The 27,973-nt window shown below is 37.8% G+C and overlaps 1 protein-coding gene across 7 annotated transcripts in view; it reads left to right on the top strand.

Moving 5' to 3' along the window:
* ARHGAP24 (Rho GTPase activating protein 24) overlaps positions 1-27,973 on the top strand; it is a 432,308-nt gene that overhangs the window by 382,111 nt on the left and 22,224 nt on the right. For all 7 annotated transcript variants that reach the window (XM_032862347.1, XM_032862355.1, XM_032862374.1 and 4 more), the window contains one exon: positions 24,601-24,733. In XM_032862347.1, coding sequence (XP_032718238.1) covers positions 24,601-24,733 — 133 coding nt within the window. The remainder of the gene's footprint in view (positions 1-24,600; positions 24,734-27,973) is intronic.

Below are 27,973 nucleotides of genomic sequence, written 5' to 3'. Positions count from 1 at the left end.
ATTAATATAATAAAATGTTATGCAGTTATTAAAATTTTGGAAAAATACTAAATGGAAAAGTAAGATATGATCAATTAAATTGATTAAAATCCTACCTGTTTACAAAAGGTATTACGGACAGTTTATAGGCATTCATAATTTATCTCTGAAAGATAAAAATTAAATGTGGAGGCAAAGAAATGAATTCAAAACCAAGGTTGAGAGCAAATTTCAAAAATACAGCTATCTTGGGGCGCATGGGTGGCTCAGTGGGTTAAAGCCTCTGCCTTTGGCTCAGGTCATGATCCCAGGGTCCTGGGATCGAGCCCTGAGTCCGTCCAGCTCTCTGCTTAGCAGGGTGCCTGCTTCCCTTCCTCTCTCTCTGCCTGCCTCTCTGCCTACTTGTGATCTCTGTCTGTCAAATAAATAAATACAATCTTTAAAAAAAAAAAATACAGCTATCCTTTGGCAGGGGAGCCCCATATCTTATTCCGTACTTTGAAAAAGAAAGCCTAAACAGTAGTTGTAAATTCAGGCCTATTCACAGGATATACACAATGGTTTATCTAAAAGATATGTAATTTTTTATTTTTTAAAATTCTTTCAATTTCCAAAATTAAAAGAAATTTGTCAGTGGGATCCTCATAATAAAATATCATATAATGGGATAAACAACACCTTCTACAATGAACTTCATGTGACATCGATACGTTCCAAAGGCTTTTTTTTCTTATATATAGCCTATTCTATATGCAGATGACATTATAGAAAAGTATATTTATTAAAAATTATTTTGCTATAGGCATTTACAGTTTGGTTCTTATAACAAGAATCTCACTAATATGAGAGAAGGAAGGGATATTTTATAAGTTTTAAGATCCTATACAAAAAGATATGTCCTGTAAGCAATTATCTTCAAATCATGTTCTTAATAACTGAGCTGACAATGAAATAGTGTGCAATCTTTATAGAAAATATTATCTTATAAAAAAGTATTTATTTTCTTTTATATGAAGTACATTAGTGCATAAATAGACTGAAGAAAATGTAACAAAAGATAAACATTGATTTTGTGGAAAACTAGTGATTTTTTTTAATATTGTGATTCCAGTAAGCATCCATAACTTCTTTAATCAGAAATTTAATCTGACAGATCTTTTAATTACCTGATCGCTTCATGCTACATAAAAATCTCCTTATCTTTTAATTTCTAAAGAGTAATTACAGAAGATACCTGTCAACTAGAAAACCTATAGAGAAGAGTTGGAGAGTATTTAAATGTTAGCACAATATGGTAATGCTGCTAGTATCCTGTGAAGAAAAGGAGAGTGTCTTTCATTTGCTCAGTCATTCAGTGTTTCAGGTTTCTACACCTGTGTAATAAACCATGCCAGAAATTTGTGACTTAAGTAATAACAACCGGTTATTGCTTATGGTTTTGCAGTTTGGGCAGGAGTTGGCCAGGATGGGCTCCTTTCTCCTGCACGTAAAGTTGATTCATGAGATCAGTTAGGTCTAAAGAATCCAGGACGGTTTTATTCAGATGTCCTGAGCCTTGTCCGAGATGGCAGACATGGCTGGAGGCTGCTTGGACCTTGTTTGGCTTGCTCTCCTTCCCTTCCCTTCCTCCCACATGCCCTCGCCCTGTCTGCCAACCTTCCCTCCCCCTCGCCACCACTCTATGAATCTAACATCTAATATAGCTGCTCTGCACATGGCCTTTATCTCTAGCAGATTAGTCAGACTTAGTGACATGATACCTCAGGGTTCCAAGAAAATGAAGATGGCAGTTTGTAAGCCTCACAAGTCTTAGGTCCAGGGGACAGTATGATTTCCCGTGCAATCTGTTGGTCAAAGCAAGTCACAAGACAGGCCAGCCTACATTTATGGATAAGGGAAATAAACTCTGCCCCTTGATGGAAAGAGGGGCAAACACTTAAAGAGGAGGAAGATTTGTGAGTGGCTCTCTAGAGAAAATCACCACAGCTGTAAAATCTTGAAATCAAGTTGAGTAAATCCCTTAACTTTGTTCCTTCTCAAGATTGTTTTTGCCTGTTCTAGGTTATTTACTTCTCCAGTTTAAAAAAAAAAAAAAAATTAGCATATGCTCGTCAATTTGTACCAAAAAGTCTGTGAAGATTTTGATTGAAATTTCATGGACTCCAGAAATCAACTAGGAGAAAACTGACATCTTAGAAATATGAAAATTTCCAATCTGTGAACATGGCGCATCTCTCTATTTCATTAGGATTTTCTACATTTCAGCAACGTTTGTATTTTTTAATGTTAAGATCTTGCTCCATTTTGTTAAATTTATCCTTAACTATTACTATTTACAGGTGCTCCTGTAAATAGTATTGTTTTCAATATTTAATTTTCTAATTGCTCTCTGCTTGATTATTCGAATACAGTTGATTTTTTTTATATCTAGATCTTTGGTCCTGCAGACTTGGAGAGTTCATTTATTAGTGCTAACAAGACTTCTGTAGTTCCCTTAGGATTAGGATAATCTAACCTTGTTGATTGTACACAGTGTGAGTTTTGTTTCTTCCTTTTCAATATATAAGCCTCTTATTTGTTTTTCTTGCCTGTTGGTACTTGATAAGAACTTGTCTACCATAGTAGTGAGTGGACATACTTCTCTTGTAGGTAAGGGGAGGTTTTCAGTCTTTCACTTCTACATGTGATGGTGTATAGGTTTTCTGTAGATAACCTTTATGAGGTTAGAAAATGTCCTTTTATTTCTAGTTTGGCAACATTTTCAATAATGAATGAGAATTAAATTTTATAGAATTCCTTTCTCTCTTCATTTATTGTAGAAATTATCTAATCCTTCCCTTTTGTGATGTTAATGTCCTGAATTACATTATTCTATTTTCAAATGTCAAAGCAACTTTATGTTACTAGGATAAGCCATATTTGCTTGTGATGCATTACTCTTTTTATATCTTGCTGTATCTGACTTACAAATAATTTGGTAAGGATTTGGGGACCTATCTCCATCAAGGATATTGACCTGTAGATTTCTTACAGTATCTTCAACTAGTTTTGTTATCAGAGAAATTCTGGCCCCCCCATTAGTTGTCCCCTCTACCTCTATTTTTCTGAAAAAGTAGGTGTATTTTGTATCATTTCCCTCCATAAATCCTTGGTAAAATTTACCGGTGATTTCTTCTAGTCCTGAAGTTATCTTCATGGGGAAGTTTTTAGAAATGGCTTTGCTAATTCTTCTTGTGTCAGTTTTGTTAATTTGTTTCTTTTATGACATTTTTCTGTTCCATATAACTTTTCAAATTTATTATCACAAAGTTGTTTATAATATTCTCTTTTTTTGTAATGTCTGTAGACTCTTCAGTGAAGTCCTTTCCTTTCCTTTTGATATTACAAAAGTAATCATATTACATCATTTTTTTTAAAGATTTTTATTTTTTTATTTGACAGACAGAGATCACAAGGAGGCGGAGAGGCAGGCAGAGGGGTGGGGGGGAAGCAGGCTTCCCGCTAAAGGGAGAGCTGGATGATGCCGGGCTCCATCCCAGGACCCTAGGTTCATGACCCAAGCGGAAGGCAGAGGCTTAACCCACTGAGCCACCCAGGTGCCCCACATCATTTTTTTCTTAATCAGTCCATTTACGTGTTACCAATTTCATTATACCTTAAAAAGAACCAGTTTTAGCGCCATTGATTTTCTTTCCTTTAAGAATTTCTCTTACACTCTGTTAATCCTGATGGTGGTCCTTTCCTGGTAGTTGTTGTGGGTTTATCCCCTTAGAGTGTTGCCCTCTGCTGGCTCGTGTTGGTATTTAGATGAAGACTCAAGAAGACATATATGTGATTTCAAGAAGTTGTTTTGTACAAAGCTTCTTCCTCTCTTGTGGTCTGCATCACAAATGCTAGCTGCTTCAACCTCTCCAACCTGTAAACTCTATCTCCTGGGCTGAGTGAGACTGCTGTTCTCTCTTTAGGGTTCCCGTCCCTGTCCCACGCTCAGGCACGTGATGATGCGCAAGGCTGGAGTAATCCTAAGATTTACCTTATTTGATTCCATCCTCTCAAGGGTCATATTTTTGCACTACTGTCCAATATCTTAAAAAAACTTGTTTCAGATAGTTAACTAGTTTTCTCATTTTTAATAGCTGATATGATACCTGTCACTCTGCGAAGACTGTGACTGGATTTCCATCCATAATTCTGAACTCCTGCTGGACACGTGTTCTTAGGGCCCCTCTTCTGGGCGGTGGGAAGATGGGAAATGTGCCTAGGTTAGGGCTTGGTTCTTTAATCTTTGACTCTTCTCTACTCTTTGATCTTCTCTGGAACCCTGGTTTTACTCTGTAAGACTTGTACCCACCCCCCACCCCCCAAGAAATGGTTCACTTTTTTTAGGAGTAGTTTCTCAGCCACTTCCTACGCATAGAAAGTTGGGATCTCAAAACTTCTTTTTTCATTTTGAACTGGTACCACCCCTTTTATCCCAAACTGCCCTGTCTTTAAAAACCTTGGAAGTGTCAAATTGTAATCCTCTTGCTGAAACAAAGTCACACCCATAAATCCCTGTGAATCAGGTCCTGCCTTATGGGGTCTATGAGTCAGCATTTTATGGAATAATCTTAAGATTCTTTCTAAATATTTGTGTATTGCTGAGAGAATCTGTGAGGTGCTACCTTCAGTCTTTCAGAGGTTTTAATGAGTCTCCGACCACCATCTGGTCTTGACCTTCAGGTAATGTTTTACTGGCAACACCCTGGATTTTATCTTTGCCCTGGTGCCATTTCTTACTTTGAGAAGATTTCACCAGCTGGAGACACTGTCCCGGGGCCACCATAGTTTCTCTAAATTCTTCTTCAGAGCTGAACAGTTTCTAATTATCTTCATCGAACATTTTCTGCATTCTGAGTTATGGCAGCCGATACCCTTGCAAATTTTTCCATCACGGTTTAATAAGCTCTGCAGGCTCATCTTTCTCTAGCTACTAATAGCAATTTTCTTGTTGCTTTTCCAGTTCTGATAGTCTCCTCATGACTGTCCAACACTGATGGGAAAAAGCCAGTGCTCTACATTAGAGTTTCTTTGTGGCTGCCCCCAATCTTTGGTTCCAGGGACTGTTTCAGGGAGCTCTTGCTGCATAGCAAACCAGTCCAACCTTTTGGGTTTAAAACCAAGAGCAACTGTTTCAGATTCTGCATTTGCGCAGTGCTTGGCAAAGACATGGTATTAGTTGCCATGATCTAATGTAGCTGCTGTAGCCAAGAGAGCTACCTTCCAAGCCTGGTGCTGACGCTCAGTCCACCGAAATGGCTAATGGTGGGCTGAACCTCTCTCTTTCTCTCTTCAGTCTTGTGTCCTACAGGGCTTTTCTCTTTAACCAGAATTTTTTACACAGTATCTTGGGACTGAAAGACCGTAAGCATGGAAGCCTTAAGGCCTGTGAAGGGTTAGGCCCAGAACTGGTACAGCGTCACATCCACTGCATACCATTGGTCCAAAGTAAATTGTAAGGGCAGTTCAAATGAAAAGAGATTAAAAATTGGTTCTACCTCTTGGTAGAAGGAGTGACATGAATTACTGACAATTACCTTTGGAGACAGTCTATCTCATTCATTCATTCAACAGATAATATTGGAGTGTTTAGTATGTCTTAGACACTTAAACACCTGTTCTAGGTGAAAAAGAAAAAGTCAGTTCTCTTATTGTTGGATCCCCCAATAATGGGTCCATGGTCAAAGGAGCGAGACTGATACAAAGCAAAGGTCAAGCAAAGCTTTATTTCTCGCCAAGCATCAAAAATCAAACCGACTGTCAAACAGACCAGTCGGGGCCTCCCCTTACAGAGAGGGCAACCCCTCCCTGCTTTCCAGACTAACTTTTATAGAGCAAAGGCCATGTGGTTGGGCCTGGCCACACACAGGTGGCGAATGAGATTGTAACACACAGAGAAAGCTGCACAGTCATGCTAGGTCATACACAGGTGGCCAAGTGAACTACAGTGAACCCCATAGTAGCTATTTGAACTAGCCTATCACCTTAGTCAGAATTGGGGCCCAAAAGGCGGGACCCACACTCCTTGGTAGCTAGGGAGACAGTATGCGAGCTTTACTGATTGGACGTCTCCACCTGACCCGACTCATCCCTGCATTCGGGCCGTCATCTCCACTTGGCCTGACCCACCCTTGTATTTGGGCTTTGTTACCTGAGACTGGTTTCCCGCGGACTTGCTTTTAAGTAAGTTCCCCGGGGGCTCCATGCCAGGACTCTGGGATCATGACCTGAGCCGAAGGCAGAGGCTTTAACCCACTGAGTCACCCAGGCGCCCCCAAAATGATTTTTAAAAGAGTATAAGTTTAAAAATATAGACTGTGTATAATGTTTTCAATAGCTATTAGGATGTAAAATGAAAGACAGAAATTTTTCATTTTGAAGTATGAGAAAAAGTGAGAAGTATATTCCCCTGTGTACCCTCATAGTGCTTCTGTCTCACAAAGAATCAAGATGTAGCTTTCATCTCCATACATGTTAAAATATACAAAGAAATTTGCACAGGAATTCTGCAAAAATAATCTCTAATTTTAATATTAGGACTAATGTTATTGAAGTTCCAATACTATGCCCTAAAATTTGATTTTTAAAGCAACCTTTCTTAATAACTTTAAAAAAGTATAACAGTATAAGGTATTATTAAAAATTAATTAAAATATTATTAAGATCGTATTTTATTTTATTTTATTTTTTTATTTTCAGCATAACAGTATTCCTTGTTTTTGCACCACACCCAGTGCTCCATGCAATCCGTGCCCTCTCTAATACCTACCACCTGGTTCCCCCAACCTCCTACCCCCTGCCGCTTCAAACCCTGCAGATTGTTTTTCAGAGTCCATAGTCTCTCATGGTTCACCTCCCCTTCCAATTTCCACCAACTCCCTTCTCCTCTCTAACTCCCGTTGTCCTCCATGTTATTTGTTATGCTCCACAAATAAGTGAAACCATATGATAATTGACTCTCTCTGCTTGACTTATTTCACTCAGCATAATCTTTTCCAGTCCCGTCCATGTTGCATATTTTAAATTATAACATTTTGTATACAATTTAGAACATAGAACATAAGAAGGGAGGATGTATATTTCAAAAGTAAACAAGCCAGGGAGCTCTTGCTATGTTTTAATGTATAAATAAGTAGATGTGTAGGAACTTAAAAAATACAGATGCATCTAAATACAGGTAGGTATATATACAAAGTATTGGAATCACATAGTTTTTACATCTTGCCTTTCCTTGTTAACATTGTATCAGGAACAACTTCCATGTCACTAAGTGTTTTTCACAAACATGGTTTCAAGAACTATGTAGTAAGTCATCATCCGCCTGTGCTTTTGAAGCTAGGGATCCATTTGGAAGATATTATATCATATTTGAATGAGAAGAAGTATGTTGTTCTATGGAGAAAAAAAAATGAGAAAAAGAAATTTGGAACACACATTATTTAAATTTAGAGAGATTTCAGGCACATGGACCAGCTTTTATTAAACAATGCACTTTCTATTCTTCAGTTACCTCATGCTATTTTCCAGGTCTGAGGTTCAAGTTTAAGACTTTTATGTATACATGACTTTTTGTTCCTGCAGTTAGATGACATTCCCACAAACTCCTTGACCAAAGTGAATTTTGTGAGAAAGGACATTTTCATTGATCAGAAAGAATTTATATTTTATCAGTTGATGTCAAATGTAAAAAACAGCAGATATCAAAGTTCCTAACCATTCTTTTCTTTATTATTTCTGTTCAGAAATGAAAACAAATTAAAATAAAACATTTTATATTAAATTTCCCCACTTTGAGGGGATAAAAATGAAATACAGAATGTGTAAAATCAGATTAGAAGCGGAATGTTCTTTAATTTCCAAAACTCTCCAGGTGGCCTCAGCTGTTAAAAAGATACATTTTGCAATTGCTGGGAAGACAGGATCAGGAATGTCTATGTGGGTGTCACCATCAGAGCATTAATTGTTCAGCGACAAAAAAACAAAACAACAACAACAAAAAAAGTATGCATTTATAACACACGTGTTTAAAAGAGCAAGGACAGAAGGCTATAGAAGCCAATGATTTTACACATTTTGTCCAAAATCCGGTAAGTGCTGTCCCTGGGACCCCAGACATCCTTCCCCCATACTCTGTTCATTTTGTCTTTACCCTCTTTCTTTTCTTCTACCATCTTGCTCATTTTTTTAATTTATTTTGGTGACTGAATTAGGATCGCTAAACAAACTGCAATTCAACAGAGATAAATTTTTTTTAAAAGGTCTAAAACTTAGAAGGTAGAAAAGCCAGACACATATTTTAATTTTTATCTTCTGAGTAGCAATATAGCTTTGAGTATTTCTGACCTAAGTTATAAAAAGTAGACTTGAAGGGGGGGCACTGTAGACAGTAGAGCTTCTCAGATATTAGTTTGCATAGGGATGACCCAGAAAGGTGTCTCTAGGTTCAGAAGCTTACACCCCACCGGCTCTCACTGAGATTTTAAAAGGTTGGAGGATGCATCGGAATTTGAATTTCAAATAATTCCCAAGTAATTCTTATATGCATGGTTCTCTAATCATAAATTGGAAAATACTAGCCAGACCATAGGGTACAGGAATGTGTACCCTTAGAAGTGATAGTTTTCTTATATATGAAATGAGAGAAAAAAAATCAACCTCATGGCCTTATTGGAAGTAATACATTAGTTCTCACTCAGCTGAGCTGGTCTTAAGCTACTGTGAAAGAGAATTTATTTTCTGGGCTATATTGTTAATGTATAAAATATATTCTTTCCTACCTGCTGAAATGGGCCTGAAATTTTAGAACAATCTAAAAAGAACTTGCCTGCACCTTTATGCTATGATCCAGGTGAAAAATCAAACACTGGGGAGTTCAGTAGCAAACCATACAGTTACAGAGCCTTTGTACCATAGTGTGAATAAAGGATCTACGCGTAGGATTTGATGAAGGAAAGCGAAGAAAGCAAGTGGTAGCTTAAGGGCATGTGGATAGGTGAAGAGCTGGAAAAGCAAAGACCCGACTCCCAGGAGTTTGCCCAAGGCAAGCCCTGAACGTGAGGTGGTAAACTGGTTACCTTGTTTTCAACACCATAAGTGATTCTCTGAAGCCACGAGAGGAGCCAGCCCTCCGATGACCCGAACAGCTGTTTAACTGTGGTGACATCTAACATTCCTAGTTTTGATGCAGTTCTTCAATACTCTGAGGGCGTGACCAGATTTGATAAGCATCGCCTCAGAGTCCATCCCAAACTTCTGTCATTCCCATAGTACCATCACGATTTTAGCCATCTCCATGGAACACCTGTACCAGCCTGAATATTTCCCTTTAAATTTATTCACTGTTTTATCAGTTCTGTTCTAAAGGAATTTGATATCATTACTGTTCGTTGAAAACCAGCATGCGTACCATAAATCACAATGCAATGACAGCAAGATGTGTTATTAAATGCCAGCTGAATACAGCTGCTTTCTGAAGACTGGACCTAAGGCCTTCTGTGTACTTGATGAAAACGGAGATTGGCAAGTGATGGTACTGCCTCAACACTTCTCTCATTTCCAACCAGTGCTTCCTACTTGATATAATCAGAAGAGGTGAAAGAATTATAAAAGGACTAAGGTTCCTATTGTGTGATTTGATATCCCTTAGTGTTGTGTTTGTGTGCTTGGAATAGCCCACACTTCAGATCACTCTTCAGAAACATGGACAGGCCCCCTTCCCTGAACACATGGCGTCTTACCTAATTTGAAAAATGAGTGTAGCTCACTAGGGTTCCCTGAAACCTCTTTGTAAACATACCAGGATCTGAAAAATTGAAAGCTTTAAAGAGAAATATTTTGTATGTGGAAAATATTCACATGAATGGATATTTATTAAATATTTTATGTAGTGTGGGTTGTTAGCTAGAAATCTGTCATGTTTCATTGTGCTTACTCTCTTGATGATATATCAAAAAGCCTGTACATTGGAAAGCAAGAACATGAGCTTTCCTTTCCTTTCAATTTATCTTTTTTTTTTTTTAGTTTTTTTTTCTTTTTTGAAAATTTATTTAAATTCAAGTTATTTAACATATAATGTATTATCAGTTTCAGGAGTAGAACCTAGTGATTGATCACTTACATGTAACACCTAGTGCTCATCACAGCAAGTGTCCTCCTTAATGCCCACCCCCCCCACCTCCCCTCCAGCAATCCTCACTTTGTTCCAGATGGATAAGAGTCTCTTATGGTTTGCTTCCCTCTCTGTTTTTATCTTATTTTATTTTTCCTTCCCTTCTCCTATAATCATCTGTTTTGTTTCTTAAATTCCACATATGAGTGAAATCATATGGTATTTGTCTTTCTCTGACTGACTTATTTCACTTAATGTAATACACTATAGTTCCATCCACATCATTACAAATGGTAAAATTTCATTCTTTTTGATGGCTGCGTAGTATTCCTGTGTGTGTGTGTGTGTGTGTGTGTGTGTGTGTGTGTGTACATATCATCTTACATCTTACATCTTTTTTTATTATCTTTTGAATTTTATTTATTTATTTGAGAGCAAGAACATGAGCAGGAGTGGAGGGCAGAGAGAGAGGGAAAAGCGGACTCACCACTGAGCAGGGAGCCCAACATGAGGTTCCACCCCAGGACTCTAAGACCGTGACCTGAGCCAAAGGCAGCCACTTAACAGACTGAGTCACCCAGGTGTTCCTGTACCACATCTTCTTTATCCATTTATCTGTTGCTGGACATCTGGGCTCTTTCCATATTTTGGCTATTGTGGACATTGCTGCTATAAACATTAGAGTGTATGTGCCACTTTGAATCATTATGTTTGTATCCTTTGGATAAATGCCTTTTCATGCAATTTTTGGGTCATAGGGTAGCTCTGTTTCTTAACTTCTTGAGGAACCTCCATACTGTTTTCCAAGCTGGCTGTACCAGCTTGCATTCCCACCAAAAGTGTGAGAGGTTTCACCATTTTCTGTATCCTTGCCAACTTCTGTTGTTTCCTGACTTGTTCATTTTAGCCATTCTGACCAGTATGAGGTCAATTTATCTTTGAATAAATTTGGAGCTCACTTCCACGGAAACCTGACTGAGTTAGCAATAAAAATAGTTAATTAACAAGAAGTTTCACAGTATTTGGCATGTCAGTCCGTGTTTGTATACTTATTTGCCAGGAGGCAGTGTAAGAATAAGAGTTCAGGCAGGCCCACCATTTATAATCTAAGTTAACAACCTGCGACTGCTTACTTCACTTCTTAAAACCCCTAGTTTCCTCATGTAAAAAATGAAAATCATAATTAACCCACAGGGTTGTTGTATTAATGCACTTAAAAATAAAACAAAATACATGTTAACTATGCTGGAATTAAAATAAAAAACTTGATTTAAAAAAAAAACCTAACTAAATATATAAATAAACCAAAATGGAACAAAAACACCAAAAGAAATGATATAATGAAATAAGACACTTAGCACATTTATTGCCATTGTCATAGGTATTATGATCTTGATAATAATGACTATTCTAACATTTTATATGATGAGGAAAAGTAATAGGCTTGAACCTAAGCTCTTCAGTGTTTTTAATCTAGGATATCTTCATGCCTGTTTTGAAATCTCCATGGCAATTCCTACTGAAAGAAGTAAGACACCGGCAAGGTTTTATATTCTGAAAGTGGGTGCTTGTTTATATCTTGGAAGTCAGATTGCAAATATTCTTGCATGCACTTGGGTGAAAGTGCATTCCTTAAAAAAGAGTGTGTTTTCTGAAATAAACTTAGAGTCGTATTTTACACGTCATGTGATTCACTCATTGCAATGGTGGAATGCAATGATTTTTGACAGTTTACCAAGTTATGCAGCCATTACTACCTATCGGTTTGGAACATTTTCATCACCCAAATAACATCCCTTATGCCATTTACTGTTATTTCCAGTAGCCCTCATTTCCCGGGCAACCACTAATCTACTTTCTGTCTCTGTAGAGTTTCCCTTTTCTGGATGTGGAATTATTCAGTTTTTGGCCACTTGCATCCAGCTTCTTTTGCTTAGTGTAATATTCTTAAGATTCGTCATGTTATACATATATCAGTAGTTTGTTGCTTTTTGTTGATGAACAGAATTTCATACTGAGGACATACTACATTTTGTTTATCCATCTATCTATTGGTAGATATTTCTATTGTTTCCATTGTTTGGCTTTTACCAGTAATGTTGCCATGACCATGCATGCACAATTTTTTGCATGGACATAGACTTTCACCTCCTGGGTATATGCCTTGAAGTAAAATTGTCATATCTATGTTTAACACTTGGGGAACTGGCAAACTGCTTTCCAAAGTGGCTGCACCATTTCATATTTCTACCAGCAATGTATGAATGTGCCATTTTTTTTATTCTAACCATTTCAGTAAGTGTGCAATGGTATCATGGTTTTAATTTGCATTTCCCTAATGACTAATGATGTGTATCTTTTTATGTGTTTATGAATCACTTACATGTGCCCCTTAGAAGTCATATGGTTTTAAAATGTTTAATTCCTCTGATTATCTGGATAATTTATTATTATAAGGAAATGGTTGAAAATTGCTGAAGAATCAAAAATAATGTTCTGGAAGTTTCTATTTAGGATCACAATAAATAACTGTGATCCCACAGGAGCATGTATCTTCATACCCATGAGGATATCACTGTGGATATCCATTTAAAACTCTCTATTCACGGGACGCCTGGGTGGCTCAGTGGTTAAAACCTCTGCCTTTGGCTCAGGTCATGATCCCAGGGTCCTGGGATTGAACCCCGCATCTGGCTCTCTGCTCAGCAGGGAGCCTGCCGCCTCCTCTCTCTCTCTCTCTCTCTCTCTCTCTCTCTCTCTGCCTACTTGTGATCTGTCTGTCAAATAAATATATAAAAATCTTAAAACAAAACAAAACAAAACTCTCTATTCAGGGGTGCCTGGGTGGCTCAGTGGGTTAAAGCCTCTGTCTTCCGCTCAGGTCACGATCCCAGGGTCCTGGGATGGAGCCCCACTTTGGGCTCTCCGCTTGGCGGGGAGACTGCTTCCCTTCCTCCCTCTCTGCCTGCCTCTCTGTCTACTTGTGATCTCTGTCTGTCAAATAAATAAATAAAATCTTTAAAAAAATAAAAAAATTAAAACACTCTATTCATAAAATAGAACTTTACACTTATATAGAATATGAGCTTAAGAAAGTGGGGAATTTTATGAATCTTGATCACCTTTTTTATCCCTAGCACCTAGAAAAATGTCTGACACAGCATAGGCTCACAATAAACCTATGTTGAATGAAAGGATATAAGGAATATATTTTGAATATATTTATTGAATGAAAGGATGCCAGTATTTTTGATATCTCAGTAAGTAGAGAATTCATGTGCTTATTTTCGTAGCCTTCAATTTAGGAAGCCTGAAACCTGTCATGTTTCAAGACAACTTCTAAAATTCTGTCAGGATATCATTTTTGTCAACTGATGCAAAATGCCTGCCTGTGTCAGTACAGAGTCATAATCTTATGAATGGGTTTGTAATTTCCCAAGAGCCACAGCTCTAAATGAAGCTCAGTACCTCTGTTTGTTTTGTACTCCAGAAATGCTCTCGTGAAGATGAGTGCAGCCCACTCCCAAAGTAAACTAGATTTTGATTTATAACAAAACAATGGAACACAACCAAAAACCCCTTACTACTTCTCAGAAAAATTTGATTTCTCTTTCTTCCTGCTTACGCTGACTTTTCTTAAAAATGTTTCAAGTGGAAAACAGCACTAATAGAATAAATTTCTGTATATGTGGGAGCAAAGCATCCTTTCCAACAAGAAGCATGACAGATTTTAGTATGAAACACCCAATAAGTATACAGCTGGATTTTTTTTAAAGCTTTTTGTCCTTTTCCTCAATATGTATATCCACAAAAATAAACTGGGATGGTGTCATTTAGCCTATACGTAGAGAATGCTTTTGTGTTAAAACAAAAGACTGCTCGGGCACCTGGGTGGCTCAGTCGTTAAGTGTCTGCCTTCGGCTCGGGTCATGATCCCAGGATCCTGGAATGAAGTCCTGCATCAGCCCCCCTGCTCGGCGGGGAGACTGCTTCTCCCATTCCTACTCCCCCTGCTTGTATTCCCCCGCCACCTCTGTCAAATAAATAAGTAAAATCTTAAAAAAAAAAAAAAAAAAAAACACAACTGTTGATGTGTTCAGAGAAGGAATGAGTTTTGCATGGACTTGGCTGGTTTTGGTGTTGATTTGTAGACTGACCTGGATATCCTTTTAAGTTCCTTTCAACACTATTAGAGATTCAGTGAGGCTTCTATTTCCTTTTCTCTTCTACAAGACACAGAGGTTTTGTTTTCTACCTTACTGACTTTACTGGAAAAAAATAAGGTTTCTGGAAAAGAATGTTTCATCATTCATTGTTTATCCCAGAATCAAGTAATCAAAATTCTCCCAACATGTGGTTGTTATGGAAGAAAATGGGCAATGTGCAGTAAAGTCAGTGTTGGGACACATTAATAAGAAAATATATATATATATATATATATATAAAGAAAATTTTGGTTGCTATTTAGTTTTTGTTAGCTAGAAAATTATTATGATATTTGGTTCCATTTTACTTTTAAATAGAAAGATCAAAATATGTATGTATGTTTTAAATGCTATTAACATTTAAAAATACATTTTTTAGCATAAATATACCCCCTTAGCACTAGAACCTCAACAATGCTTCTCTGGGAAATCCTTGGTTGCATAATCTGAAATCTCTAGGAAAAAAATAAATTGTTGACTGTATCATGATGATCACATTTTTTTGTTTCTCCTAAAATTCCATCTGCAGAGATTAATAAAGGGAAAAATATGTAAGCAAACAATATAAAATTGTCAAGTAACTAAATGCAGCTGTAACTTTTTAATTGTAGCTAAGCCAAATTCATTAACTGTTTGCCAAGATTTTGAGGACCATATGAAACTGAAATTACAACCCATAGCCCTTCAAGTCCTCGGTACAGTTGAAGAAAGGGCTATGTGATAAAGTCTCAGGTATATACATTTACTAATGTGAAGACATGGAAACTGGTAGAGCCATGTAAACTCTCTGTGAAAGAATGCCTTCAGGGTCTGTATGTTAGGAGTCAAATGTTAGGAAAAATAGCATATCCCATTTAAGCAAGAACTGAAAGCTTCCTACTTATAAAATCTAATTAAATAATTACATAATCATAGTATACTTAGATGATATAAAGTATTTTGTCTAGTAATTTTTATTGATGAGCCATTCCTAGAGGAAATGTGAGGTGAGCAAGGGATGTCTTACCCCACCTCCCTCAAACCATAGTCATATAATCCATTGAATAGTGCTATTTGCTTAGTATAATTTTAAATTTCCTGTAAATGGATTTTCTTATGTCTCTCACTGTGAATAGTCTCTTTACACCCACCCAAAAATGGGTCAGCTGGGAGGGTCAGTTGATTAGGCGTCTGCCTTTGGCTGACATCTGTCCCCTTCATCTGTCCTCAGATGGAGGCGCACATCAGGCTCCATGCTTGGCGGAGTCTTCCTCTCCCTCTGCCCTTCACCCCGCTGTGCTCTTTCTCTCACTCTCTCTTTCTCTCTCTCAAATATATAAATAAAATCTTTAAAAAAAAAAAAAAAAGAATGCTCATGTTTAATGAAAACCCCTGAGCAAACTCTCTTCTTCATCCTTGGGCATAATCTTAGTTTAGATACTCTGGAGAACCTCAAAGGCTTGAACTTTCTCCTAAAACAGTTATAAATAAATGCAATGAAGATCTGGCACTAGTTAGCGAGAACAAAGTCCAACATGTATAGTCAGTCAAGAAGTGTCTTAGTTTTCTTCGTACCCGACTGGATATATATATTTTTTTAATTCTACAAAGAACAAAATATATATTTATGTGTATGCAATATGTAGGTGTATGTGTGTATATGTGGTGTGTGTATGTGTAGGATGTAGAGATACCCACACACGTAAAATACAATCTCTGTGGTTTGTAAACAGGCTATCCCTAATCCTTAATCTCTGTCATTGGTGACTTTCAAATCATTCCTTAGGTCTATCCTTTTTCTAAGCAATTATATGCATCATTGATACTGAGTAGGATCTCAGTTTAATAAGAAAATCTTTGTGACTTCATTGACTTCAGCTTTAATTTCTATAGAAAAAAATTTCTGACTTGGCTCTTAAGACTTTGGATAATATTAATGTCATTTATAGCATGACTGTATCATATGCATTTGAATATTGCTTCTAAGGTAATTTTGTATATAACATTGATACTTAGGTCCCAAATCACCAGAGTTGGAGGGACATATTAACTCATATTAATAGCCATGTTGATTAATTAGTAACCAACAACACATTGTTTTAAAATTATTTATTTTTTGGTGCTATAATTGACATATAACATTGTTTAAGTTTAAGGTACACAATGTGTAGGTCTAGTACATTTATGTTTTGCAATATGATTACACCATAGTGTTAGCCAGCACTCCCCCATCAGGTCATATAATTATAATTTCTTTTTTTGTGCTGAGAGCTTCAAGATCTAGGCTCTTAGCAACTTGGAGGTTTATAAAATAGCATCTTTGACTATATTCAGTATGCTGTACATTGGATCTCCAGAACTTATCTACTGCCTGAAACTTATGGTTTTAGTCTTTTGTTATTGTTGTTGGAAGTGAATGCATATGTCTGTACAAGGTAGCCTGTTAAAAAAGTTATACTGATATAATACCTCTTTAAGGAAACTTCTGTGAATATTCTATATCAAGCCTTATAAATGTCTCAATCCCACTAGACTTTCCTCTCCAGTGAAAGCATCTCGATACTATAATGGAAAAAGACTGTATTTTCATTCTTTAATATAAAAATTTAATTTACTTAGACATATTAGCTATTTATAAAGTGAATTGGTACTCTCTACCTCAAACTAACTAAATGATGACAACTCTAATGAGTGACATATAAAGTAAGTATATATGTTTCTTTGTTATGTATATTTATCTATATATGCTTATACATTTTCCCTTTGCATTCAAACACAGTATTCAAAAGCTATATAGCAAGGCATTTTACTTGTCCTTTATATTTATTTGTAATTAATCATTACCACCTATATGTTTATGTTCAGGGGACTGGGTATATGAAGACAGGCTTGCAACAGAAAAACCAGCTGGCATTATGTTACATTAATGGAGATGAGTGATATGAACTTGAACTTGAGCAATGTCACTGAGACTACTGAAGAGGGAATTGATTCATAAGGTTTTACATCAGAATATATAGATTTCAGTCACAAGTATCTTATAAACTTTCCAGGGGATTCCAATGGGTAGCTCAGTCTGAAAATCACTAACCACTGTTAGATTTAGGGTGTCGGGGAAAGCAAAATTTAGTCTGACTTACAGGTTTCGTGTTTATTTGTATGAATGGTGCTGCCATCCATGGTTGAGAAAATGGCAAAGAAGGAATAATTTTATTGCAAGGTTTTTTTGTTGTTCTCCAGCTTTATCTATATGTAGTTCAAAGCATGTATGGAACATTTACAAATTCAATGGAAAGGTCTGTTATGAAGGGGTGTGTTTTATAGTTATTATAGAAAAGTGACAGTTGAGCTCAGAGAGCATGCATAGATTCCAGGAAAATGGCACTTAGAAGCCAGTGGAAGAAAAACTGGGGAGCTGCCTAGTAAGGAATGATGGCCAAGTAAGGAGGAGGAGAGTGGTGGCAAATAAGGACAACAGAAATAAGAATAATAAGAGTAATGAAATGAGAAACACCTATGGGAAATATTCATCAAAAATAACAAATGGACAAATATCCATGATTTTTTTTTTTCCAGTTTGGGGATGCAGCTATTTTTTCTTTGAGGGTCTGTTATTTGGACTCACCAAACTCAAATTGCTCAGAAGAATCTCTTTCTACAGGGACACTACAGAGTACTTTATCTGTTACTTTGTGTATCTTATACACATGTCAGTGTGTGGGGGCACACATGTGTGCGTGCGTACATTCATGTGCTGACGTATATGGTGTGCTGGTTTCATATCAAACTATCAGATATTCTTTTTATGTTTTTAGCTAGTGCTGTGAGGGAAGCATCTATGCCCACATACATCTATACATATATGTAATTCCAGGAGGAGGAAAGGAAAGGTCAATGTGACAATTTCATTTAAGTATAACAGTGTCTCCTGGCCAACGTTATTCCTACCTGTCTTCTCTCAGGGAATGTTGGACAGATGAGTGTATGACTAGTACAGTCCCATGGGTGATAGAGTGGCCAGATTGAATTTTGTGACCCTGTGAGCATTCCACATCAGAATTGCCTCCTTTCCTTGGAGGTTTTCTACCTCAAATGTGTGTTCCATATGGGTGTTTCTCAACCTTGGCAGCACGCGGGAATCATCTGATTAGCTTTTTGAAAGTCTCCCTGCCCCACCAGTTATATCAGAATATATAGGACCCAGGCACCAGTACTTTGAAAGACTTTCCATGCGATTCTAGGGTGCAACCAAAGTTGTTGACTTTTTTCTCTATCACATCAATCTGTCTGACAGTATTTCCATAAATCCACATTATCTGCAAGTGCATTTCTAACTCTCTGCTAACGTTTCCTTACCTAGTACCTTAGCAGTACAAGTAATGGTTTCATGGGTATGCATAGGAGATGTGGATTTTGGATTAGCTACCTCAGGCTGCCATGATTAAATGTCACAGACTGGGTGATGTAACCAATAGAATTTCTTTTCTCATGGCTCTGGTGCTGGAAGTCTGAGATCAGGGTGCACGCTTAGTCAGATTCTGATAAGGGCTCTCGTTTTGGCTTATAGACAGCTGTCTTCTCCCCCTGGGCTCACATGGCCTTTTCTCCTCACATGTGTAAAGGACCAAGGGGCTGGGGAGCAAGCTCACTGGTGTCTTTTCTTCCAAGGGCACCCATCTCATCAAACCAGGGTCCTATTCTCATGCCCTCTTCTAGCCCCAATTATCTCCCAAAGGTTCCAGCTCCAAATACCATCACACCAGAGGTTAGGGCTTCAGCAGATGAATGAGGGAGGGAGCACAGCTCAGTCCACAGTGGAGATCATCGTTCCACTCTCTGCCATCATTACTTTTAAGCCCGGAATCTTGTTTAAATCAGTGTCAGAAACACTAACTCAGTGTAGTCCAGACAGGCTAAAGTGTTTTCTTGTTGTTGTATATAATTCAGTGGTGACACATAACAACAGTGAGCCATGACAGAACCAGATTCAAGTTGCACTGCTGAAAACTGTAGTGGTTTTTACAGATAAGTTTAAAAATTAAAAAAAAAAAAAAGTTTGAACAGAGCCAAGCTTTTCTTGTAAACATTTAGTTTCATTTGGAACTGCTTACTACCTTCAGATTTGCTTTTCTCTGCCTTTGTGAATTTGGTGGAAAGGACAACATGTTGATTAAGACAATTTGACGGCAGTCTTCACCGTGATACGTGTGGCTGAATGGCTTCAGTCTCCTGTATGTTCTCCCTGGAGTTTGATGGACCTGACATTTTTTTTTTTTTTCGTAATTCCAAGTGAATTTGGGGTCATTTCATTGTGTGTGTGTGTTGCAAATAAGTTCACAGTATCTTTAATAATTTCCAGCGTGGATGCATTGGAATTCATTTTGTTCAGTAAAATCAACAGGTGATGTTGTGTTCTGCCCCTAGCATCCAGGGTGAAAAATTCCCATTCCTAATTATGAGACCTCAGAGTTTCAAGGTTTTGCTTGTGTAGTATTATACTTGTAATTACTGTGCCATTTGAACTCATCCATGGATGAGAGTCTGTTTATCAGGGAAGGAGGGGGTGGAGATAGCAGATGAACAAGGAAGGATTGTTGTCACACTTCTTTATCCTTATTCAGATTAGTAAGAGAGGCCTATATGGTACTCAGAGTATAAATAGGGAAGTCAATTTCCAGGAACTGTAAAGAACAGTCTTTTTCTCTTTTTTTTAAAAAAGATTTTATTTATTTGACAGAGAAAGAGATCACAAGTAGGCCGAGAGGCAGGCAGAGAGAGAGGGAGAGTCAGGCTCCCCGCTGAGCAGAGAGCCTGATGCGGGGCTTGATCCCAGGACCCTGAGATCATGACTTGAGCTGAAGGCAGAGGCTTAACCCACTGAGCCACCCAGGTGCCCCTGTGAAGAACATTCTTAAGATCTCACACCTGCTGGCAACTTAGCAGCCAGAATTTATAGGAAATGTTAAGAAGTAGGGGCATGGTATGGAAAAATATTGTTGGTGATTAGTTAGAGATATAAGCCCAAGAGGGACACAAAGATCTACATTGTTCATTTCTGTGTCACCCAGCATGTGGCACGAAGCCATGCCCACCATAAGCATTTGGGAACTATTATCGGGAACTAATATCAGTAGAGGGATTCCAGAATGACCAAAGGCACACGCATGAGAATACAAAATTAGATCAATCAGTAAAAGTCATTAAATCCTCCCTTTAAGCTTGGTAAAAAGATTGTACGTGAGGAAGCAGGATTCAGAAGTAAAGTCCAAGTACAATCTAAGAGGAAAACGAAATCTGTATGTTGATCAGTGAAGGGACACATGCTATGAGCATCTTCTGCTCTGCGGGCTCCTTTACTCAGGATCCTGGGGCCTGTCTCTGCCTCTTTGTCATCCCTGGATAGAATGTGCCTGATTATTCATCTTAATTTCTGAAAACAGATTCTACCACCAGCTGAGCGAAAGAGACCTGAGGTTTGTATAATGATTTTACATTAGCAAATAGTCTTGAATTTCTACCAAAAGCCTTTAAAAACCACTCGTATCTTAGTGATTAGCCAGAAAGAATTTCAACCAGGGTGGTGTCTTGTTCAAGTACCCAAAATAGGGTTAGTGCCAGGACCTGCTCACAGGCCCTATGTACGGTGAAATGTTTGTACGTGTGTTGCTGCTGCTGCTAATGTTGTTATCATTATTATTAACCAGGTTAGGTATCTTAATCCTCCATTGTACACTGACTTGTCACAGTGCGGTCGCTTCCTTTTTCTTTTTTTTTTTTTTAAAGTAGTCTTAATGCAGGACTTGAATTCATGACTCCAAGATCAAGACCTGAGCTGAGATTTAGAGTCGGACATTAAACTGACTGAGCCACCTGTCATATCTTTGTTCAAGACTGAGATATATTTCTCTGGGACAAAGATGACGCGTTCCCCTAGGTACACTGGGCAGTTACCATACAATATTAGTATTTACTTATTTGGCTGTCCAGAGTAAGCAAATATTAATTAGAATCGTGGCTTTTCAGTGAGAGATAGGCTAGACAGTGAGGCGCAGATGGCTGCCATTTTGTGCAGTGGGGATGCAGAGAGATTTTTCAGACAAGCACCAGACTTCCCGCTGCAGTGGGTGGCATTCTGGCAAGAAGGGCAGATGGACTGTGGGCCCCTTGAGGTGAGTCAGAACCACCATACATACTTGCTTCTGGAGTCTTCCCAGAAGCAATTGCTTCCTTCCATTCAGTGGGAAAGGACAAAGCCAAAAATGAGAATGCCAGGAAAATGTAGGTGTCTCGATTTCCGCAGAATAATCCAAGTTTAATAAAGCCCCCAAAAGAGAGTAATGTATTTTTAACTTTTAGCCCTTAATTAAAAATTTAATAACCTTAGTTAATTGAAAAAAAAAGGGGAAAGTATTTGGTCATTTTTTTCTTCCTCATTTCTACATAACTAACCATGTGTGGGTGTGCACTCTAACGCTAGAAAGCTAATGTGACGCATCACTTTAGGGAAGAATAAAATCATCATCCCATCCACGTCTCTTGCCTTGATTCATAGCTCAAATATTTCTATTCTTGGAACATTACTGCAGCTCTGGTGCTAAGAAAATTGCTGGTGGATGAAGAATGATTCTGCAGCCTTTCATCCTTCGCAATGTCTGTGCCCTGTGACTAATCTAACTTTGCAATGGTGCCATCTAGTGTTCACACGTCCTCAGTACTACAGCTCAACTTCGTTAGAAGCGAAATAGTAAGAGAGTAGCAAGCAAGTTACCTTCTAAACAGTGTGCCGGGGAGAATCAATGAAACACAAGAACAGCATTTTTCATTAAATGTGTATTTCTTATTATTATTGCCTCATTTATTTATTACATTTTCTTCACAAAGATTTTTTATATATTCTACTTATATAGTCAAATTATAGATAACATACTCCATGTATTGAAGTTATACTTATTTTGTCTTTCATTTTGATATTCTTCTCTGTATCTTCAAATACCTCTAACACACTAGTCTTTGTCTCTGAAGGCAACACAACCAACCTAGTCACGGTTGGGTTGGCTTAGAGTGGAAACAAATGATGGAAATCATTTATTGTAATATTTGATTGCACCGCCTATCCTGTCCCAGGCTGTGTTTTGTAAGTGCTCATGATTGTACCTTCAGGGGTTGGGTTCTTCACTACATAGCCAGAGAAACACAGAAGGGCTTTGATATGCATGGAATAAAGTGTTTAAAAAAAAACAACCCACCCACAGACAAATAAACCTAGTCTTACCATTGACACTATGTTAGGACTATCTGTTTAAAAAAATTTTGTAGCAAGTAATTTAAGGAATTAATGAGCTTGGGCTCAGTTTTTGAGATGTGATTTTTATTTTCTTTACTAGCCTCTGAGTTGACTTCTATATTGCCTATCAGTTCAGAATTTTAAAACGAAAAACCTATATTTATTTATGAAAGAAGAAAATTAATTTAAGACAAGCCCTATTAGATCACCTCCATCATTTTAACCTGCAGAATGGTTGACAAAACACCTGCTTTGACTGGCTTCAACCCTGAAATGAAGAGGCTCAGCCTTCGCCCTCTCTAATATGGGGGAGGTAGAGTCCCAGGCTCTGTGAGAACACGGCCTATAAGCAGAACTCATCCAGTCCCACTCTGAACTTGGCTCTCCCTTAGCTTTTTGTTACCTCCTCAAGGACAAGATGTTCCCTCTCACTTGTGGCTCTGTCTACCTGCCTTGCTTTAAGCAGGAGTGACTTCTTTTGTGCTTCTGCTCTCACTTGGTTAATTATCACACCCCTTCAGTGGCCTATGCATCATTTCCTTGGAGAAGCACTCCAACCCCTCATCAGCCCTCTCTTGTTATTAGATATCATCCGACACTTTTCCTTACTACCACTCACCACACTTTGAAATAATATACTTGTGTTATTATCTACTTAATATGCCCTATCCCCACTAGATTATACATTTTGAGCAGGCTGAAATAATCTTTTTTTGACCATTTGAGGTCCTAGCCATTGTGTGTTTCTGTAGTTCAGTACAGAGTAGGCATGTGGGAAATAGATGATGAAATCAACACAAATCCAAAATTGAGAACTGAGATGCCCATTGTCCCAGCCCATGTAGTTTTGTATGTCAGCTCTGCTTCCACGTCACCCTTGAGGCAAGAGAATATTCATTGAGGCAGGAAATTCAACAGTATGGTAGCTTTCAAGGTATACCCATCTGGGGACATGTCACTTCCTGCAACTCAGTGTGGGAGTGGGATGTTCATTCTCAATACTTACAGAATCCCTGACCTTGTGCACTGCCGCTTTTCCACGTCTCAAGGTCAATTGGCCTTTCACTCCCTGCCCACCAGTTTCTCCTTGCCACACTTTTATACCCTTCACCCAAAGTTAAATAAATAAATACACAACCAAAATTCACCTCCTGTAGTATTTACTGTCTGCCATCTTCATGGAATAACATGGAGATAGCACAAAGTATAGTGGCTCAGTCAGTTAGGCGTCTGCCTTTGGGCTCCGGTCATGTTCCCAGGGTCCTGGGATCGAGCCCCACAATGGGGTTCCCCGCTCAGAGGGGAATCTGCTTCTCCCTCTGCTTCTGCCTGCCACTCTCCCTACTTGTATGTGCTTGCTCCCTCTGTCTCTGTCAAATAAAAAATCAAATCTTAAAAAAAAAAAAAAAAAAAAGGAATCCTATCACTCTCATGGTCAGTAGGGAATAAAAATAAGTTTTGTACATTATACAAAGGACAGATTTTGTTTTCTTTATTCATTTTTGTAGTATATTCCTTCTCTTTCTAGAAGACCCTAAGGATTCCCAACTATCTTAGAATATTAGACAAGAAATCATGCTGAGAATCAATCACCTTCAAAATAAGTTCTGCTTAAAAAGTTATAACATGTCATACTAAGTTTCTAATGTCTGTAACCAATCACCAATGTCTTCTAAAGAATAGGAAATGAAGCTAAGATTCCAAACTGATTGTGACATTGAATACATGCATGCACACTCGATGGATTTGGTGTTTTTTGTAGACTGTATTATATTTCATTTAAAGTCTGGTATATTGGCCCTGTTTTCCAAAGTTAACACTTCTGCTTAACATCAAGTACACACAAAAGAAAAGTGTTTCAACTTCTGACTATTTTGAACTTCCTGACTGAATTGCCAACTCGTATGGAATTCTGACTCTTCAATGTGTATTTGATGAAAAACTAAATCGGATAAAGTAAAATAAAGTTTACTCCAGAGAATATCTTCCCACTTCTGTCTCCACAGCAACACGGATGTACACACAGTGGCATCACTTCTTAAACTCTATCTCCGAGAACTTCCGGAACCAGTTATTCCTTATGCAAAGTATGAAGATTTTTTGGCCTGTGCCAAACTGCTCAGCAAGGACGAAGAAGCTGTAAGTTGATGTATTTCTTTCTAGAAAAACCTTCATTTGGGTTTGTTTGTTTTTTTTTTAATCAATGTTCTTAGTTTTTAATTTATAAATTTCCTTTTGTCCCATCCTTGGACTATTTTCCACTATTGTATTTATTGACATTACACGCACTTAGATATCACACACACAACTCAGGTCCCATTTTTAATCCCCTCTCTTATCAAAAAGAAAACTGTAAGTTAATAAATGAAATGAGCCCTCCTTGCCCACTTTGCTCCTCTAAGTGGTTAATTGTGGGCTACATCAGGCCAAACATTCCATGAACAAATTGGATGCCTTATTTCATATTCTCTTTTTCATTGTGAGCCCCTCTAAATTACCTAAACAATGCCACCTACCAAATCTTATCTACCATTTTTTCCTTTTATTTAATTTTATTTCTTTTCGGTATTCCAGAATTCATTGTTTATGCACCACACCCAATGCTCCATGCAATACGTGCCCTCCATAATACCCACCACCAGGCTCACCCAACCCCCCCCCCAAAACCCTCAGTTTGTTTCTCAGAGTCCACAGTCTCATGATTCGTCTCCCCCTCCAATTTCCCCCAACTCACTTCTCCTCTCCATCTCTTAGTGTCCTCTGTGTTACTCCTTGTGCTCCACAAATAAGTGAAACCATATGATAATTGACTCTCTCTGCTTGACTTATTTCACTCAGCATAATCTCCTCCAGTCCCATGCATGTCAATACAAGAGTTGGGTATTCGTACTTTCTGATGGAGGCATAATACTCCATTGTATATATGGACCATATCTTCTTTATCCATTCGTCCGTTGAAGGGCATCTTGGTTCTTTCCACAGTTTGGTGACTGTGGCCATTGCTTCTCTCTACCATTTTTAAAAACAGCCTTATTGAGATATAGTTATATACTATAGAATCACCTATTTGAAGTGTATAATCAGTGCATTTTAGTATACAGTTGACCCTCAAATAACATGGGTTTGAACTGCATGGGTCCTCCTACACACGGAAATTTTGCAGTACAGTGCAATAAATGTACTTCCTCTTCCATATGATTTTCTTAATATTTTCTTTTCTCTAATTTACTTTATTGTAAGAATACAGCATATAATACATAAAACATACAAAATATTTGTTAATCAACTGTTATCAGGAAGATTTCCAGTCAATAGTAGGCTATCTAAGTTTGGGGGGAGTCAAAATTACTCATGGTTTTTTGAGTTGGGGGAATTGGTGTCCCTCACGCCTCCCTACATTGCTCAAGGGCCAACTGTTTCTCAAGAGTTGTGCAACAACTGCCAGAATCTAATTTTAGAATATTTAGCACATTTTCATCATCCTATAACAAGCCCCATACCTATTCCCCTGGCTCCACCTTCCCCAGCCCTTGGCAACAACTAATCTCTTTCTGTATGTATAGACTTGCCTATTTTGGCTATTTCATATAAACAAAATCATTCACTACATTGTCTTCTGTGACTGGCTTCTTTCACTGTATTCAAGGTTTATTCACACTATACCACATATACTAGTATTTCATGCCATTTATTTATTTATTCATTTATTTATCTATCCCTCAGTTGCAGCATATGTGGGTTGTTTCCGTTGTTTGACTATTATTATTAATGCTGCAGTGAATATTCATGTGCAAAGTTTGGCATGGACACACGTCTTCATTTCTCCTGGGTTTATACCCAGGAGGCAGACTTGCTGGGCCATGTGTAACTCTGTGTTTTCTAAAGAGGCTCCGTCATTTTTAAATTCCCACCAGCAACTCATGCAGATTCCAACGTCTCCACACTTTTACCAACACTTGTTGTTATTTCTCTTTTTTATCATAGCCGTTCTAATGTATGTAAAGTGAGATCACCTCGAGCTTGAGTTGCATTTCCCTGATGGTTAATGATGTTAAACATTTTTCCATGTACTTATTGGCTCTTCACATACTTTCTTTGGAAAAATCATTTTCCCATTTTTAATTGGGTTATTTGTCTTAATTTGAGTTGTGAAAGTTCTTATAGTTTAGATTACAAACCTCTTATCAGATATATGATTTGATTTGCAAATATTTATCACATTCTATAGGTTGTCTCTTCAGTTTTTTAAAGATTTATTTATTTATTTTGGGGGCGGAGGGCAGAGAGAGAAGGAGAGAGAATTTCGAGGAGACTCCCCACTGAGCACAGATCCCCGACTCTCATGACCTGAGGCAAAATCAAGAGACAGATGCTCAAAGAACTGAGCCACCCAGGTGCCCCAAGTCTCTTCAGTTTTTTGATGGTGTCGTTTGAAGCACAAACATTTGTAATTACAATGAAGTCCAATTTATCTATTTTTCTTTTGTCACTTGTGCTTTTAATGTCATATCTAAGAAATATTTAACCAAGCTCACCAGGATTTATTCCTATATTTTCTTCTAAGACTTTTGTAACTTTAGCTCTTACATTTAAGTCTATGACCCATTTTGAGTTAATTTTGGTTTATGATATGAGGAAAGGTCCAACTTCAACCTCTGGCATATGGATATCTGGTTGTCTCAGAACCCTTTGTTGGAAAGACCGTTGTTTCCTCCACTGGATTTTCTCGGCACTCTTGTTGAAATTGCTGCCTGTTTTTATAAATGAAGTTTTACTTTGTTATGTAATGTTGTCTGTGGCTGCTTTTGTACCACAACGGGAGAGTTGAGTAGTTGAGACAGAGACCATATGTCCCAGAACGCTTGTGATATTTACCATCTGGTCTTTTTCAGGAAGAAGAACAAATTAGATTACATTATCCATTAGCATTTCTGGGACCATTTACATTTTAGAAGTTCTACAATGAGAAGAACCCACGCAATTAATCCCTTTGTGAAATGTCCATGAATAGCGGGCTTTTCATTCTCCATCCTACCCCAAACGGTGTATCCTAGACATGGTCCATCTTGAGAGACTTATTTGTCAGTAGACGTGTGTTTGTCTGTTTTGGGAATGTCGGAAATGAGAAAGATCCTCACTACATTAAGGCTGCTTTTTTCCCCAGATAACCTTATTATAAATGAGGCTGTCTTCCCTTTTTAGTCAACTGTGAGCAAGTATTAATAATGTTAGAAAGGCTTCACTTAACATCTGTTTCTCCACAAATAGTACTTATGGAAATATTTTAAATACTTTTTCACATCTTTGAAAATATTTACGAAATCCTCTCTGTAATGGCGGCAAGTTTTCAGGACAGGATTCCTCACTGATGATGTGTGA

Source organism: Lontra canadensis, unplaced genomic scaffold, assembly GCF_010015895.1.
Source record: "Lontra canadensis isolate GAN:19392208 unplaced genomic scaffold, GSC_riverotter_1.0 scaffold1, whole genome shotgun sequence".
Lineage (NCBI taxonomy): Eukaryota > Metazoa > Chordata > Mammalia > Carnivora > Mustelidae > Lontra > Lontra canadensis.
This window is presented reverse-complemented; position numbering and strand designations above follow the sequence as displayed.